The sequence below is a fragment of the Zonotrichia leucophrys genome, chromosome 15 (assembly GCF_028769735.1).
Source record: "Zonotrichia leucophrys gambelii isolate GWCS_2022_RI chromosome 15, RI_Zleu_2.0, whole genome shotgun sequence".
Classification (NCBI taxonomy): domain Eukaryota; kingdom Metazoa; phylum Chordata; class Aves; order Passeriformes; family Passerellidae; genus Zonotrichia; species Zonotrichia leucophrys.
Window position 1 is genome coordinate 1,520,976 of NC_088185.1, and position 16,487 is coordinate 1,537,462.

Here is a 16,487-nt window from a genome sequence, read left to right on the forward strand (position 1 = left end):
TGTTGATTTTCACATCACTCATATGTCAAAGGATGGGAGGCTTTGGGAATGCCCCTAGGAGAACAGAAAGAATGGGAATTTTAAAGATGGCTTGATGTATTAGGAGGCAAAACCCCAGCTGGGAGTGAAGGGGAGGTGAGGATGGGGGCCAGACCCTGAGCTGTGTTTAAATCCTGATTTCCTGGGGAGAATAAGGAGCTCGAGTAACCCCGGGGCTCTGCACAGCAGGAGATATTGATCAGAGCTCTGCACAAATGACATTTCCTTGTCCTGTAACGGATGTGGAGCTTGAGATTTCAGTCTTGTGTGTGCAGAGAGGCAGAAACTCTGCCAGTGGGGCCATGTGAGGAAACCCTGCCCCGCTTAGTGAGCTGTGCTGTCCCACTGACCACCTCTGCTCACGCAACAGTGTTGGAGAAAGCTCAGATTTCGCAAAAAATTCATTGCATCCACTTCACAATGTTGAAAAACACTGGGGTGATGAATCCTTGGGCTGTTGGATGGAGGCTGGTGGCTGCAGAGATGGAAGTTACCCACTTGGAACATTGTGCCCCATACAAAAACTGGAATCCTCCAGGGCATTGGAACATTGTGCCCCATAACAAACCGGGATCCTCGGGGCTCTGTCCCTGCCCGGGGCATCCCCAGAGGGAGGAAGGGAAGGAGCAGCGGGGAGGAGCCCCGGGTGAATCACAGGTGAGCAATTCCGTGATTCACCCAGCCCAGGAGCCTGCGAGCCGGGCAGGAGCTGAATCACAGCTCTGCTTTGGTTGTGAGCGCAGTACAACATTTGGTGAGGGCTTTCTTCCTTTTAATCATCCTCTCGCTCATTATCATCCTCAAAGCCTCTTCCCAGAGGATGGATGAGAGGGTTTGGCTCGCTGGAATGGAGCGGGTTAATCACCCCCGGGAGGAAAAGCAGAGCAGGGGGAATTGTGGAGCCCCGCTGCCGCCGAGCACCTGCAGAGACTAAAAGGTGATGAATTGCCGTAATTCCTGCTTCCTTCTTCACCTGTATTTAATTAAATTGGTTTAAGACAGGGCCGAGAGGAGGCCGGCTGGTTTCTCCCTGAGTCATTTGAAGCACCTGGATGGGGTAGGTGGGGGATGCCCGGCAGGATCCTGTGCTGGGGACAGATGGAAATGCTCAGGGCCTGGCAATGCCCACAGCTGTGGGCAACCAGCCCAGCCCCTGCCCTGGGCATCACCTTGGGCATCACCGTGAGCCACCTGCAAAGGCCAGACAGGGCCTTGTGTGCCTGATCCCTGCCCTGCTGGGAAGCACCGGAGAGGGAGAAGAGGGGCTCAGAGCCAGAGAAATGGGTTCTGTGCTTGTGGCAAGGAAGGGGATTTGCTCCTGGAGGGCTGTGTGAGGGGCCAGGAGGGCGCTGGGGGAGCGGGACGCACAGAAATGCTGGGGAAGTGTCCCCATCCTCATCCTCCCAGAGAGGCTCAAGGATGGCTCATGAAAATCCCGCTTCCACCAAGCCATGGAGAGCTCCGGGAGCCACTGAGCCCGGGGGAAAACAAAACCCCTCAAAACCGAGCAGATGAGAACGGGCAGGTGCTTCCCCAGCAGCCAGGGGTTCACTGAGCCCTGGGGAGAAACAGAAACCAGAACAAAACCCCTAAAAACCAAGAAGGAGAACGGGCAGGTGCTTCCCCAGCAGCCCAGGGTTCCGCCCTTGGCCAGGTTCACAGCTCGCTCACATCCCATCCTTCCAAAAGCGCCAAAAAACAACCCCCAGAGATAAACCAGCCCTGCTGCCCAGAGATAAAATGTGGGCCCGGGCATGGCAGGGACACAGGCTCGGGAGGAGGCTGAGGAAAGCTCAGCCCCGGCACCTCCTGCCTTCGGGAGCAGCCGATGCTCCCGTGCCCGCGCCCCTCAAACCGGTTCTCATGGAAATCGGAGCCAACCCAAACCACCGAGCGCTCTCCATGCGGGTCACAGCCGGGAGACTTCCCAGGCAGCTCCATCAGCGCAGAGCCGCCGAAAGCAGGAGTCTCAGCGAGCTCGGAGCCTGCCTGCTCATTAAAACAGCCTTTGTGCTCCAGAAACGCGCTCCAAAGGCGCACACGGGCCCTGCCGCTCGCACCGATTCCTCCTCTCATGTTCGCTCGCTCTCAGCTAAGCAAGAAATGCCTGCAGCCGTCAAAGGGGCTGTTTCAAAGGCAGCCCGAGACAGAAGGGGAGCGCTGGGAGCCGCGCTAATCAAGGCGCAGGATCGGCCCGGCTCCCTCCTCCCTCCCCGAGCGCTTCGGCTTTGAAGAGCTGTCAGCCGTGTCGCCGCTCCTTCAGCGTTTATACCCAGAGATTTTTGCCTGGAATATATATTCTTTTTCTTTTTCTTTTTTTTTTTAAGCCATTCCGCCCACCCTTCTCCTCTCAGCCCTGGGGTGTCGGAGCAGGAGCGCTACAGGACCGTAAATAAAACAATAAAACTCAAGGGGAGGTGGCCCCGGTGTCCGGACTGTCCCCACGCAGGCCATCAGCTGTGTAAACAAAGGGATTTTTTTATTTCAAGCAGGCTGTGTGCCGAGCACCGGGATCTATAGAAACCCGGGTCTCTCTAATGAAAAGGAGGGACTTTTGCTCCCAGGAGCGCTACAAAAATTAATGGATATTATGACCGTAACTACTTGAATCAAATGCAAAGCCATGTGTCACGCAGCCCTTTTGCGATTTCCGCGGCTTATTACAGGCCTGTTTACACCTGCCCCTGCAGGAATAAAGCTGATATCGGGTGGGCAGAGGGAACGAGGAGAGCGATGCTCTCAGCGGGACCCGTTCAGGTGCTGGCCCAGGGTGGGCACAGCCCGCAGGGTACCAGGCACATCCCAGCCCCTGGAACGCCCCTCTGTGCCCGGTGTCACTGTCACACGGGCAGGGACACCCCATGGCCCAGCGCAGGGTCAGGTCAGGGCATGAGGCTGGAGTGGGAATTAATCCACTGTTCCAGCAGGGAATTATCCTACCAAAACACGGAATTCTGCGCGCTGGAAGCGCAAACACCTCGGCGCAGCATCCCCAGCTGCCTCTGGTGCTTCATGAAGCCCAGCAATGCCTGTGGATGGTGTTGAGGAGCCGATGGAGCTGTCTGTGAACAGCAGAGCTGTGAATTTTCCCCGCTCCGCGCCGGCTTCAATGGGAGCGAGCGGAGCTGCTGCCGCCGTGTCCCAGCTGGGAGTGACGGACCCGGAGCCAGCAGCAGGGGCTGAGCCGAGCCAGGAGCTTTGCCAGCCCTCCCTCCCCTCTTCCTGCACGGAACAAAGCCCCTGGATGGAATTTTAGGGGTTGTATTAACAAGCCTGGGTCAGGGATGGGTTTGCTTTGGCGGTGTCCTGCTGCAGGGAAATTCGGGTTGGGACTGGCTTCACCAGCTTGCCCTCACAGCGGGGTTTTATGAATTACTTACAGGTACTTGTAGTCTGTGTGCTGGTTTAATATTTTACTGTGTTTCCATCCAGATGCAGGACAAGATCCCTGAGAAATCCGGATCAGGGCTGGGTCTGTTAATGCCACCACTGAGTTTGCTAAGGAGCTGCCCCGGCGCTGCTCGTCCCTGAGATTTGGATGTGATGCACATGACGTGCAGCAGGAATTATTCATGGCAAATAATCACTCCTGCCCAAATTAGCTTCTGAAAAAGGTGCCTGTGAATCCACCGGACCGTGTGAGCCAGGAGCTGCTGCTAAGCAGCTGCTTAACAGGAGCAGATCCGAGCCCTGAGCGGCAGAAGGGAAATCTGGCAAAAAGAAAAGGCAGCTCAGGGTTATCCAAAAGTCACAGCAAAAGCAGGGGCTGGGCAGGGCCGAGCTTGGCCAACAGCTGCTGCCATCAGGGCGGCTCACACTGAGCTCTTGGGCTGCCCAAAGCCTCCTGTGACCCCTCACCAGGGCAGGACAGCTCAGCCCACCTGAACTCTTCAGGCAGCACAGCTTCACACAATTCATTTATTATTTTCTATCCTAATAAATGAGTGGGAAATTTCCACTCCTTGGATCAGGAGATGCTCTGAATATTTATGTTATTGTTCACCAATTGGAAAAAAAAAAGAGAGAAGTGCTATAAAGGAACATGTTTGGTGACCCAGTTTGAGTGGCTCATTACGATTAGATCAAGCTAATTGCCAGCCTTGTATTTCATTTGGCAACTTGTTAAGCTAATTGAACAAAATAAAACTAATGAACAATTATAATGAAGTTTATAATTAGACCATTGGAAAAAACTCAGCGTGAGAATATTTAAGGCATAATGAATGTGTGGGAGGTTTGGGAGGGGGGCAGTAAATTATGTCACTCTCTCCCACCAAAACCTTTCTTCCCAGGTTCTTGGTGCATTACCTATTCCCAAACCATGTCAGCGTGGCATTTTCTTTATCATTAATTACCTGAATGCCTTTAATGTCCATAGATGGCATTTCCATGGATCCTAAAGGCTGGAATCAGCCTGGATTCCAGGCTCAGAGGGGCCACTCTGTGACACCTCCAGCTCCACCTTTACAATTCCAGGTCTCCATTAAGGATGGGTTTGTAATCCTAAAAGTGAAAATCAAGCATGTGGAGCAGGCAGAGGAGTTCACAAGTCCCAGCACAGAAACCTGGTACAGGAGCCAGGGATGCTGAAGGGGGAGGAACAGAAAGAAAAATGCTCTCTGCCTGATTAGAGCCATTTTTTGAAAATAGTTATTTTTGTCTCATATCTGAATAAACCCATTCCAGCCCCCTTTCATCCCCTGCTGCTGAAGCACAGAAAATTAAATACCATGATAAGACTTTCTGGAGTTTCAATTTTCAGGTCAAGCAGGTACCCACCAAAACCTAATAGAATTGTCACACCAGGCTCTGCATTGCTTAAAAACTCCTCTTCCCCTTGTTTGTACATGAAAGTAATTAGTTCATCCAGAACTCAGTGGTAACTGAGGTTTTGCATCGGGGAATAAAGGCAGAATCACTTCAGCCAGGGAGGAAATGTGTTCAGCCTTTTCTCCTGGCTGTCTGGAGGTTCCCAGTGGTTCTGGGACTCTGAAATTAAATTCTGGATTTCAGTAGGAGCCCACGGTGCCAAGGGGCACATGCACAGGGCAGGGATGAAGCACACGAGGTCCCAGAGGAGCAAAGGGTGGGAGAGGAGGAGAATGAGCCCTGGAGATGTGAAACAGCTCAGCACTGATCCCACTCTCTGCCTGCAACCACTGTAATCCCAGGGAGAGTAATGCTCTTCTTCCCATTCACAGAGCTGCTTTACTTTCACAAAGATTAGGATAATACACTGACTCAGGGAAAAAAAATCATTTTTATGAGCTATCAAAATCTCTATTCCCCTCCCCTGTTTTAATTTGAGCTGCATTAGGAGAAAACCTCTGTTTCTGCAGTCATGTCTCAATATTTTTATGCCATTAGAACCAGCTGTCCTCTTAATGTAATTACAGCTTTCACCAGGGGAGTGATCAGATCCTGGTGGCAGCGGGAGGCTGGGGCTGGCTGAGGCTCTCCCTGTTCCATCACCTTTCCATCAGCCTTGCTGTGGGGTTTGTGCAGGTGTTTGCTCACCTGCCAGCCTGGGGCTGCTCCCACATCAGGAGGGAGTTTTGGCAAGGAGGGTGCAGAGACCACAACCAGCCCTTGCAGGGTTTACAAATGCCTTTCCCCACGAAAAGGGCAAATTTTTCATGTGGAAAAATTGCTGAGGATGGAGGGCAGGGGCTGCAGGCTGAGCTCTGCCCCTGCTCCCTCCTTTGGTGACCTCCCTAAAATCTCCCACACACACAGGGATTCCCATGGGCTTGTGCTGGATTGGGCATTCCCTGCCCCAATTCCCTCCCCTCTTGCATGCACACACCCTCTAATTACAGAAAGGTTGAGGAAATGGGAACAAACCCTGAAGTGAAGCATGAAATGGCTCCATGGCCCCAGCTAGCCAGGGCCATTTAAAACCTTGCTTGGCATTTGCATTATAAGAACAAATCCTGTACAGGAATCTCTCCTCTGCTTCCTGCTCCTGCATTAATTCATGAAGTGTCATGTATCTAGCATATTTTATTATACATGAGAACCAGACAAATTAAAATTCTCAGCTGAGTATCACATTTGTACACTCAAGGCTGCCTCCTTCAGCTCTGCTGAGGGTTGGAGTGACACTGCTTTAAACTCAGCTCACCTTCCAAACCAAGTCAGTTAAACCAAGCAAATTCTCAACATCATCTTCACAATTTATTTCCATCCAGCTTTAAACTCTTTGTGGCTAAGAGAAGGTGAAGATAAATACTCTCCTGATCCTTATCAAAACACAGATCAATAGACTGGGAATGCTGGAAGCAATCGGTGCCTTTGTAAAACAAAAACAGAGCAGGGATGGAGCTGGGTGATCTTGAAAGGTCCCTTCCAACCCAAACCATTCCCTGATTTTACAACTATTCCCACCAATGGCACTGTTATCCTGCAGCAGCCAAAACTTTGAGTCTGCAGAAGAGGGAACAAAACTGGAAAAGGGATTTTTTTTTTTTAATGTAGATTCCTCATTAGCAACATGAGCCTCCTCACATTAGTGATGTATACCTTAATATGCTATTGTAAACTAATTAGCAGTCCTGGAGATGATGGTTTTTTCCAAGGGGCATTATCCTTTCAGCTGGGATCTCAGGCTGAATGCTGATAAGCCTCTTGAACTTTGCAAAACCACTCGACAAAAGTAGCAGGACTAGAATTCGTTAAGGTCTTCTAATTAAGAAGTACAAGGCCCAATTAAGCTCTCACTAATGTGCTGCCCAGCACAGTTGTGCTGAGGATTTTCTCAGCCCCACCAGGGCTGGTTCCTCACTTGAGTTCACCTCCAGCTGCTGGTTTGGGAGAATTTCTGTGAGAAATGGTGTGGGCAGCTGGAGCCCTGCATTAACACTCTGGGACATCTCACTGTTCTGCAGCTGGAATTGTTCTGGATTCTCTGAGAGCATCCCAGAGCTGCTTCCCTCTCCTGGGGGAGACACAGAGCATGCAGAGCTCAGCCTGATGCTGATTATTTCATTATTGGAACATAAAGAGGCCCCAGATTCCCAGCAGGGGAAATGTGTGTGCTCCCCTCAGCTCCCAGCCTGGATCGTGGCCACACCTCACAGAACTCCCACCCTGCTTTTATTCCTGGGAAAACACAGCTCAGGACATGCAGCTTCCCCTTTCTACAAAAAAACGCAGAAGAAAATGAAGTTACATCTTGTTGCTCTCCAAGACCTGGGTATAGATGAGCTAAAAATGCCAATGAGCTAAAAATGCCCTTGCCTGGAAAGGAGAAGGATGAACCAAGAAATCTCAGATTTATCCTCAGGTTTGCAGGATCCAGGCAGCAGAGTGGCACCTCAGGAAACCCCTCATAAGCTGAACAACGTCAGTGGAGGAATTGCTCAGTGCAGAACTCCAGAGGGCACCTGGAGGAATCCCAAAGCCTTTTCCTGCTGAAACCTCCCTGCTCAGGTGGCCCAGAGCATTCCCCACACACTCCAGTTTCCCCCAGCCCAAAGCCCTACCCTGCACTCCTTCCTCCTGCATTTAAAACCTGATTTTAATGCCCATTTACCTGTGTGAGTGACTGCTCAGCTCATAAATGAAATACTTTTCAATATGTATGCACTAAACTGAAAGACAATAACGGCCCCGGGGAAGTTCATTCCATCAGGCAATTACCTGTGTGTTTAAAATCACCGTGTAAGTAATCCACACAACCCACTGCTCCTGCACATAACAATAAACAACTTTATCAGCTGTGCCCTGCCTGGGCTGCTGTGTACCAGCTCATTTTATTTCCTAGAGAACCACCACTAACCAGGGAAATTAATTGAAATCTTAAGGCAGAGGGAGGGGGAGGTACCTGCTCTAACAGGAGCTGACAAAAGCACATTTCTGAGAGGGGAGGGATAAAACCACATCCCCCAAGGGCAAACGGGCTGATTCCATCACAGAATCCAGGAGTCACTCTCAGATTTGCACCAGCCTGGAGCTCCTCTGCTCTAATTGCTCTGCTGTTGAACATTTAGTCAGAGCTTAAAGCCATTTCCAGAGCCAGCTCTATTTGCATGCCACACATCCCACTGAAATCTGCACATGGAGCTTTCCAGGCAAAACACTGTGAACCTCAATTTATAAATAGGCAACAGGGAAAAAAAGGAAGAGGGTTATGCACTCAAGGTACAGCAGCTACATCCTGGCAGCCCCAAGGCATCCATCCAGTGCTTCTGGGTAAAACTCTAATTTTCAGGGCAATACAGAAGGAAATCCATATTTTTGTTTGTAACTCCTGTCTGGGAAGAGCTTTGCAACATCTGACAATTACAAGAGATCAAATTATATCCATTAATTAAATTTTATATCCAGTGTTTCCAGCATCATAAAGGATTAGAAAAAGCAGCCTCTAGGCATTGTATATGTTCTTAATGTATCTGTGCTTCTAAACTATCTTTAATTAATGAAAGAAACCAAAATTACTTATTAATAAGGTTCTGTGGGCTTTGTAAACCTCAGACATTTTGCATGAATTAAAGAACAATATAATGAAGTTTTAATGAATACAAAGTCACAGTTAATGTAAAATTTATATATAGCAAGCCAGAAGGGGAAGGAATTTAAGAGTACTTTTAATCATAGGTTATTGGCAGCTTGGATAGCTTCTTTTTATACTTTTCTAATGGGTGCTTGGTATTTTTATTATCACTCCAGCATGGTCTGACTTGGTACAGTAGGGAAAGTACCAGCACAAAGTTTTGGACTAAGGTGGACTTGGAATAAGTTAAAATCAGAACCATTAAAACCCAAAACAACACATTAAAATCAGAAACAAACTAAGCTAAAAATTATTTCAAGACAACCAGTCAAAAGGAAAATAAAGACAGCAAGAGATGGGAGATATAATATATAATTATTATATATAAAGAATTTATTCCTTTTAATTAACTCTTTATCAACGCTGAATGCATTCAACACAATTGTAAGTACAATAATATTTCACCCACAAAATTCAAATAGTGCAGGAGACACTGAATGCCAGAGGGTTGGTACAGCTACTGCAACTGTATTTGATGATAAACAAAACATTTAGTGCTTCCATTTCCCTGTTTCAGTAAGCTCAGTTTTTTAATGACAGTATTTTTCCCTTTGTAAACTGGAGGGTTACAGACCTAGAAAAGGGGTCTCTCACTTTCAACATGACATTTAGTAAAAAAAGTTACAAAACCCATCAGCTTTTAATAAAGAAACACCCTGGAATTCCTCAGCCAATAAAGGACTTCAAGCAAGGAAGCAAAATGTCTCCAAACGTAATTCTGTTAATCCACAGTGATGCCAGCAATTCCATGGAAATAACCTGGAACAGCCCAGGAATGAGGAGCAGGGAATGCTCCTGCACCTTCTGAGCCCCACAGCTCTCTCAGGCAGCAGCCTCAAACCATGAGAAGGCTGCAGCACAAAATGGAGCAGCAATTTCCCCCAAAGGTACCATCAGCTACCTCAAGAAATGATTCTGAGTCAAATGGGTTCGGTGCATTATGGTTTGGCTTCATAAAAACACCTTAATGCACACTACACTGAGAACACTGCATGGTTCAGGGACATGGGGTTACAATTTAAAATCACCGTGCACTCCCTTACAGGGGACAAACACAGGGATTGAAAAGTGTTGCTAAAAATCCAGTTAAAAAAAAAAAAGCACATATTTTATGAAAGAAATATTCTATCTGCAACTATTGGTGCTCCCATTTGATGGGCTGCTGATGTAAATCTAACCAGAAAAGACGCACTCATATATATAAAAATCAAAACAGGCAGGTTTCTCCTTCCAGGCTGGAAAAAAACTCCAAAATATATGGCATATTTAACCAATAAAAGGGAGCTAAGCTTACCCAAGCCTTTCATAATGCACTTCATGAAATATTTTTTCCTTTTAAAAGAACCACTGGTATTAAATAGAGCTTTTTCTTTACATACAGTATTGGTATATACAAAACAAATACAGAACAAAGACACAAAAATAAAACCAAACCCCAAACAGTGACTTTAATAGTCTTGAAGCTCAGGAATATTTTGGTAGAGGTCCAAAGCCTCTGGGTTTGAGAAAGCTCCCCGCTGCTCCACTTCTTTCCCTGCAATTATTTGCTTCACAGCTACTTCCACTTTCTTCCCATTTACTGTATACTGAAAAACAAAACCAGCAAAGATAAAATTACTTTTTTTTTATGCAGTGGTTTTATGAAAATATTCATGAAACCCCCCCCACCAACTCCAGAACTCTATCAAAATGTAGCAGAATGCCTTCTCTTTTGTTACACTTGAAGCACTTTCTTCTGAAAAATCACTTGAAGAGTAGGTAGAATTCAAAGAGTTTGTGGCAGTTTATTACTCCTACTGGCAATTCTGTGAGAACATGATCAAGCTCCAATATAAAACAACAAAACCACGGTATAAACACTAAAAATATTTGGTTTTTATGTTCTGACACATCCAATGTTCAAACAGTTTTCAATTTTTTAAGGGTGGACTCAAAAAACAAAGCCCAACTGCACTGGAAGAAGAAAACCAGAAAATAAGGATTTTCTTATCTGAACTGGATAGTTTTCCTAAAAGGGTGAAGTGAAACTGAGCTTAAATGGTCCTCTACAGTTAAACATTTCAAAACAAACCATAGCAAATAAAATAAACTGGAACCAACAGCGGCTTCACCTCCACTTGTGAATCACACAAATTCTATTACATTGTGTGGCTCAAAGTAATAACCCTGCAGAAAAAACCCAAATTCTTCTCTTGGGATCAGAGCTGTGATTTCTGACCAGGAGGAAGATGTGCTCCAGGGTCAGCAGGAGCAGCCTAGGCCAGGCTTGGGGGATCTCTGGTTTTTAAGCACCAAGGCTTGCTGAGCCCAAGATCTCTGGTTTTAGAGGCACCAAGGCTTGCTGAGCCCAGGATCTCTGGTTTTTAAGCACCAAGGCTTGCTGAGCCCAAGATCTCTGGTTTTTAAGCACCAAGGCCTGCTGAGCCCAGGATCTCTGGTTTTTAAGAACCAAGGCTTGCTGAGCCCAAGATCTCTGGTTTTTTAAGCACCAAGGCTTGCTGAGCCCAGGATCTCTGGTTTTAGAGGCACCAAGGCTTGCTGAGCTCAGGATCTCTGGTTTTAGAGGCACCAAGGCTTGCTGAGCCCAGGATCTCTGGTTTTTAAGCACCAAGGCTTGCTGAGCTCAGGATCTCTGGTTTTTAAGCACCAAGGCTTGCTGAGCCCAGGATCTCTGGGTTTTAAGCACCAAGGCTTGCTGAGCCCAGGATCTCTGGTTTTAGAGGCACCAAGGCTTGCTGAGTTCAAGATCTCTGGTTTTTAAGCACCAAGGCTTGCTGAGCCCAAGATCTCTGGTTTTTAAGCACCAAGGCTTGCTGAGCCCAGGATCTCTGGTTTTTAAGCACCAAGGCTTGCTGAGCCCAGGATCTCTGGTTTTTAAGCACCAAGGCTTGCTGAGCCCCATGTCCTGGTTTTTGTGCTAGCTTGCTAAGCGCACAGAAATCTCCCCTGTTTTTTAAGCACCAAGGCTCTTGCTGAGGACCAGGTGCTCCCGGTCTTAAGCCACCAAGGCTGCTGAGCCCAGGCATTATCTGGGTTCATTAGCACAAGGCTGCTTGAGCCCAGGACCCTCAGTTTTAAGCACCAAGGCTTGCTGAGCCCAGGATCTCTGGTTTTTAAGCACCAAGGCTTGCTGAGCTCAGGATCTCTGGGTTTTAAGCACCAAGGCTTGCTGAGCCCAGGATCTCTGGGTTTTAAGCACCAAGGCTTGCTGAGCTCAGGATCTCTGGTTTTAGAGGCACCAAGGCTTGCTGAGCCCAGGATCTCTGGTTTCAGAGGCACCAAGGCTTGCTGAGCCCAGGATCTCTGGGTTTTAAGCACCAAGGCTTGCTGAGCTCAGGATCTCTGGGTTTTAAGCACCAAGGCTTGCTGAGCCCCTTCCTGGTGTCACTGGGATTTTGGGGTGGTAGCTTGGAAAAGCTGACACAGAAATCCCTCCCCAATGTTCCTGCCTGCCCTGGGACAGGATCCCACCTGCTCAATGTGCTGGGGGAGGAACCCAGGCTGGTCCTGGCTCCAAAGCCACTGAACCTCCTGAGTGAGCTCCAGGCACCCCATTTATCCTGGAGATCATTGAGAATAGGTGGAATAATCCTCAGCACACCCTTACAGTATTGTATCCATACCAAAAAATCCAACTTTTCCTTATTAGATCTGCTGAAGTCATGGGTAACCCTACCCCTCCTGAGCCACCTTCATCTCAACAATCCCCAATCCAATTTTCACACATGCCCAGACACAACAGCTCAGTGGCCTGCAAGGGAAATGCCCTCTTTAAAAAAAGATAAGGCTGTTCCAAGCAAATTAATTTGCTTTAATCAGTAAATCCTGTGGATGATGACCAGAACATTTATTTGGTCTGGACAGAACTAGACAGACTCACACTATGTTTTAAACACTAAATATCCTACTAAAAGCATGTTTTGTGCTGCTCAATCACCACAGCACAGCTGTACTGTTTCTACCAGAACACAGTGTCAGGATCAGATTGTTTGCAGATGAGGAGTGAAGCACATTTCCAAAAGTAGCAGAAAATAAGCAGTTTCTCTTCCTTCCAAGCAAAACTTTTAAAGAAAGATGAGACACAGCTTTGATCACTTCACCACCGGCAGATTTACCTGAAAGGTAATTAAAATTCCCTCAATTCACTCAGTGTGAGCTAATTAATGATCTAGGCAGGCTCTCCTGAGGGGCAGCCCATCCCAAGCACCTCCCTGCTGTACACTCAGGTGATCCACACAGCTCACAAGTTCAGCACTCCACACAGAAGCTGACCTACAGCCCAGAAAATGGGAACTTCAGGGAATTTTACACTCATGCAGAGACATTCTGAGCCAAGGACTCAAAATCTGCCACCAGCATCCTGAAACAAAATTGACTCAAGAGATCAAGACCAGATCCCTCTGTGGACCACACAGTGCTGCTGAGCCCTACAGCACTTCCACATGGAGAGCCACCCTGCAGGAAAGGGAACCAGGTTCAAATGATGCCTCTGAAGCCTCAACTCTTTGGTTTGGACACACTCAAGTCTATGTGCAAATGGAGAGGGGAAAACCACACTCTGCACCCCCATTCTGCTGCTGAGAGACACTGTAATATCAGAGAGGGCTGTAAAACAGATATTCCAACTGAGGAGTTCACACAAAGAGCTCCAGCAAAACAGCTTCAACAGACTGAGCATGAAGAGCCTTCAGCTGCACAAATTTCTCCTCCTGAACAAGCACAACAATTTCATTTTAATTACTGTTACAGTTAAGACAGTGATAGAGCTCCATTTAAGTGGCTAAACAGATGTAAAAGTGAAATGGTTTACAAGATGATCTTCTGAATTTGCCAAGTGCTCTCAGCTCTCCTAAGAAAGTCACTCGTAACAGGAAAACAAAAACAAAATATGCTTATGGATAGCCAGAAAAGCTAAAGTTAAATGACCTTTTTAATATTTTCTCTCAAGAGGTTTAAGAACACACTACTGAGAAAAAAGCAACCCATTTAAAAAACAAAAACCACGCTTAGCTGAAGAGGAGATGAAAAGATGTTGCTAGGCAACATAGACAAACTATTTATAAAGCCCGAATACACTTTTGAGATGCTAAAATTTCCACGTACGTGGGTTTGAAGAGCAGTGACAACTGCTCCTTAATTACTATTCAAGGTGACAAAGAAAACAGCAGGCAGCCTTTCCCCTGACATACCGGGATGCCTTTGGTTTCCAGGATGAGGCTGGGGACGTGGCGGGCGGAGAGCGCGGCGCGGATGGCGTCCTGGATGCGCCGCACCAGGCTGCGGCTGAAGGCGTGGCTGGAGGCCATCTTCAGGAACAGGATCACCCTCTCCTCGCCGTCCTTGTTGTACTGGGGCACACACAGGCTGTCAGACACCTCCTCGAAGGCTTCCACTGCAAGAGGGAGCGTTGTTAGGGATGGGTGATGTGTTTGTGGGGTGGTGGTGTATTTGTGGGGTTCTCCAATGAAGGGAGGAATGATGAACCTGACTCCATGTTCTCAGAAGGCTGATTTATTATTTTAAGATACTACACTAAAGAATATTAAACTAAACTATACCAAAGAACACAGAAAAGATACTTACAGAAAGCTAAAAAGATAATAATGAAAACTCATGACTCTTTCCAGAGCCTCAACACAACTTGATTGGCCATTGTGCGAAAACAACTCGCAGGAAACCAATGAAACAATCTCCAGACACATTCCACATGTGAGCACAACACAGGAAAACATTCTTATCTCATCGCTTCTCCTTTTTCTCTGAGGCTTCTCAGCTTCCCAGGAGGAGATCCTGGGCCAAGGGATTTTTCCAGAAAATGTGACTGCCACAGCTTTGCAGAGAGTTGTGGATGCTCAAACAAAACATCACCTCCCCTGCATGGGCAAGGGGAAGCTGGCACCCTCTGCCTGTCTAGTTTCAGCTCTTACATGAAAATCCAGGTTTAAGGCCCATTGAGGTCCATAACAAAGTTTACTGTTACTTTTGGGGCAGATAAGGTTTTACACAAAGCTGTTTGCTCTGGCTTTGCAGCACACGCAGGACACAAAGTCCTGGTGGCACAAGAACAACCAGGCAGCAGCTCAAGTCTCAGATCAGCACCTCTGCAGGGACAGTTCCCCCCTGTCACAACACACTCTTTGAAATACAAAGCACAAGCTCAAGAACTACTTCTAATTACTGGGAAAGGTACAATAAAAACAGTGTCAAGAGCTTGCCTTGAGGGGAAGAAGAAAAGCCTGACAGGTTAGGGGAAAAAGAAAAAACCTGCTCCATAAAATGTTGCTTTTGTGTATCCCAATGAGTCACTCCCCACCCTACAGATACTTAAGGAAAACAACCAGTTTCAAGTTTACAAAATCAAATTTTACTGATACTAACGTACTCTGTACTGTCTCATTTGAAAACTAGCAAGTTTTCTCCTACTAAATCCTTCTAAACAGATCTGCAATGCTTGTATTTCAGATTTAAGGCAACAATGTCATAGCTGGAAGAGGTGGAAGGTTGATTTCATACCTATGTTGTAGATTTCAGAACTTCCAAATCTTACTCCATTTGGATTTAATGTACCATCACTGAAAAATCAAAGAAAACAAAGAAACATTAAAGTGTGATTACAGCTTGATCAAGAGGAAAAATTGATGCAATTAAGCAAGTCTCTGTAGTGAAAGCAAAACCACATTAGAAACAGAATTTTAAGAGAATTTGAGTCAAAAAGGCATTTTACTCATTAAAATGAATCTGTACAGAGAACAGCAACATTAATTCACTCAACTTTGTTTCAAACATGAAACATTTTGTTGAAATGCAAACAGTAAATTCAGCCTCAGGTGTGATCCTGAATGTCTGTGATCACTGACAGGCACAACTTCATGCCTGACCTTCTGTAAGAAGTTTTGCTGTAAAACAAGGTGGTGGCAAAGCCAAGACCACAGAAGTTCCCCAATTCCCCACCCTGGATGTGCTGCACTCTCAGTCCAAACTCCTGGGACCATTATGAACCATGGAACAAAACCACGTCCAGTACAGTCTTGTGTTCATAAATACAAAAGTGAACCTCAAAATGAGCTCCCTTCCCTCAAATCCAGCTGCTCCAATTAATTTAAGGATTGAAACTCACAATGTGAGAGTCAATAAAATCAATATAAAGCTAACAAGGGTGGCAGAACCATGTGTATTTTACTCCTAGGTGAAGATGGCAAATTGTAACACTGGTTTCCTCCCAGCACTCCCACCAGCACCCTGTACCTGCGGCCCAGCATGACAATTCCTCCAGTCTTGGGGTTAATTTTGCAGTAATCACCATGGGCCCAGACACCTGGGGGGGAATGGCAAAGGTTAAGCAGGATTTCCTCATCCAGTCACTCAGCTGGCATTAACTGAGTGAAACACACAGAGATACAGCTGATATTCTGAGTGAAACACACAGAGATACAGCTGATATTCTGAGTGAAACACACAGAGATACACAGCTGATATTCTGAGTGAAACACACAGAGATACACAGCTGATATTCTGAGTGAAACACACAGAAATACAGCTGATATTCTGAGTGAAACACACAGGGATACAGCTGATATTCTGAGTGAAACACACAGGGATACAGCTGATATTCTGAGTGAAACACACAGGGATACACAGCTGATATTCTGAGTGAAACACACAGGGATACAGCTGATATTCTGAGTGAAACACACAGGGATACAGCTGATATTCTGAGTGAAACACACAGAGATAGAGCTGATATTCTGAGTGAAACACACAGAGATAGAGCTGATATTCTGAGTGAAACACACAGGGATACAGCTGATATTCTGAGTGAAACACACAGGGATACAGCTGATATTCTGAGTGAAACACACAGAAATAAGCTGATATTCTGAGTGAAACACACAGA

At 46.6% G+C, this 16,487-nt stretch overlaps 1 protein-coding gene across 1 annotated transcript in view; it reads right to left on the reverse strand.

The window, feature by feature from the left end:
- Positions 1-8,903: 8,903 nt before the first annotated feature.
- Positions 8,904-16,487, reverse strand: part of AACS (acetoacetyl-CoA synthetase) — a 37,864-nt gene continuing 30,280 nt past the window's right edge. The window contains exons 15-18 of the mRNA XM_064726800.1: positions 15,839-15,908; positions 15,107-15,165; positions 13,783-13,985; positions 8,904-10,179 (exon numbers count right to left, since the gene is read on the reverse strand). Of these exons, the coding sequence (XP_064582870.1) occupies positions 10,042-10,179; positions 13,783-13,985; positions 15,107-15,165; positions 15,839-15,908 (470 nt within the window). The 3' untranslated portion in view covers positions 8,904-10,041. The remainder of the gene's footprint in view (positions 10,180-13,782; positions 13,986-15,106; positions 15,166-15,838; positions 15,909-16,487) is intronic.